Genomic DNA, 1,477 nt, shown 5'->3' on the forward strand with positions numbered 1-1,477 from the left:
GGAGGTTGCTGTGAGCGTGATGCCACGGCACTCTACCCAGGGGGACAGCTTGAGGCTCCATCTCAAAAAAAAAAAAAAATAAATAAATAAATAAATATTCAAGCTCAGCTCACTGACCTGATAGAAGAATGTGCTAAATCCTCATCAGTGCCAATTGCTCTCAGCACGTAAGAAGGTTCCAGCGATGCAGAAGTGCAGGCACTGAGGAGAGCAACACAAATCTTGTTCACTTCTTCATCATCATCTCCTTTGAGCCACAAACATTCAGTCTTTTTCCCACCCCACAGGGCTCTGGAGTCGTACCATGGAGGACAAAGAGACCTAACCTGGTAAAACTAAAGGGCCTGATGTTACCCTGCACATCCTGGCCCCCATGGTGGATAATGTCCTAGAACAAGGACACTGCCAAGGTGAGACAGAGCATGATACCACAAAAACTGAGTTTGACACCAAAAGGCAGCAGATGGACAATGTGCTCGCTTCCCTGGGACAGTATATATTAGCCCGAAGCCCTCTAAAACAGCTTCGATTCTAGAGGCCTGCAAGAGAACTGCCAGCATGATCCCCCAACAGATAAATACATCCTCTAAGAACACAAAAGGCACAAAATTCTATCCCAAGATAGCTTCCTTAGGTGGTGAACTTCAGCTTGTGCCCAGCCAGCCAAAAAATAGGCACTTAGAAAATAACCTTTACTTACAATCAAGAGTTCTTGTGCCTGTTATGCCATATTTGGAATCTTAATAACCCTCAGGGCACTTAGAAGCCAGGCATATGAGATCTATACACACAGTCCTACCTATTCTTTCCAACTCACCTTCCTGAGGATAAGGCTACATCCTTCAGTGCCATCAGCAGACTCTCTCCTTCCACATATGCAAAGGAGAGGTTGATACAGCCTGAAGAAAAGATGAACTATGAGAGAGGTCTCCAAGCCTCAGCCTCTTTCAGAATGGGGATAGAAAGGACATGGCCATACCAGGGTAATGCTGTTCAGGGTCCCCATTCATCACCACATCTGGAAGGCTCTTCATTATCTTCTGTATCAGCCGTTCTGATAACTTTGAGATGCGCCTGTGGTCATACTAAGGAGCATGCAAAGAGGATTAAACATAGTAACTACAAAACAGCTCAGAAACACATAGTTCAGGAAGTCCTCAGGCTGGAAGTGGTGGCTCACGCCTCTAATCGCAGCACTTTGGAGGCCAAGGTAGCTGGACTGCTTGAGCTGAGAAGTTTGAGACCAGCCTGAGCAAGACTGAGACCTTGTCTCTACAAAATAGCTGGACGTTGGGCGGTGCCTATGGCTCAAAGGAGTAGGGCGCCGACCCCATAGGCCAGAGGTGGCAGGTTCAAACCTGGCCCCGGCCAAAAACTGAAAAAAAAAAAAAAATAGCTGGGTGTTGTGGTGGGTACCTGTAGTCCCAGGAGGCTGAGGCAAAAGGATTGCTTAAGCCTAAGAATTTGAGGTTGCTGT

The 1,477-nt window shown here is 46.9% G+C and overlaps 1 protein-coding gene across 1 annotated transcript in view; it reads right to left on the reverse strand.

The window, feature by feature from the left end:
- Positions 1 to 1,477, reverse strand: part of NFS1 (NFS1, cysteine desulfurase) — a 36,384-nt gene that overhangs the window by 8,452 nt on the left and 26,455 nt on the right. Inside the window, exons 9-11 of the mRNA XM_023512261.1 lie at positions 980 to 1,085; positions 818 to 899; positions 114 to 201 (exon numbers count right to left, since the gene is read on the reverse strand). Coding sequence (XP_023368029.1) covers positions 114 to 201; positions 818 to 899; positions 980 to 1,085 — 276 coding nt within the window. The remainder of the gene's footprint in view (positions 1 to 113; positions 202 to 817; positions 900 to 979; positions 1,086 to 1,477) is intronic.

This window comes from Otolemur garnettii, unplaced genomic scaffold, assembly GCF_000181295.1.
Source record: "Otolemur garnettii isolate 467f Iridium unplaced genomic scaffold, OtoGar3 scaffold00025, whole genome shotgun sequence".
Classification (NCBI taxonomy): domain Eukaryota; kingdom Metazoa; phylum Chordata; class Mammalia; order Primates; family Galagidae; genus Otolemur; species Otolemur garnettii.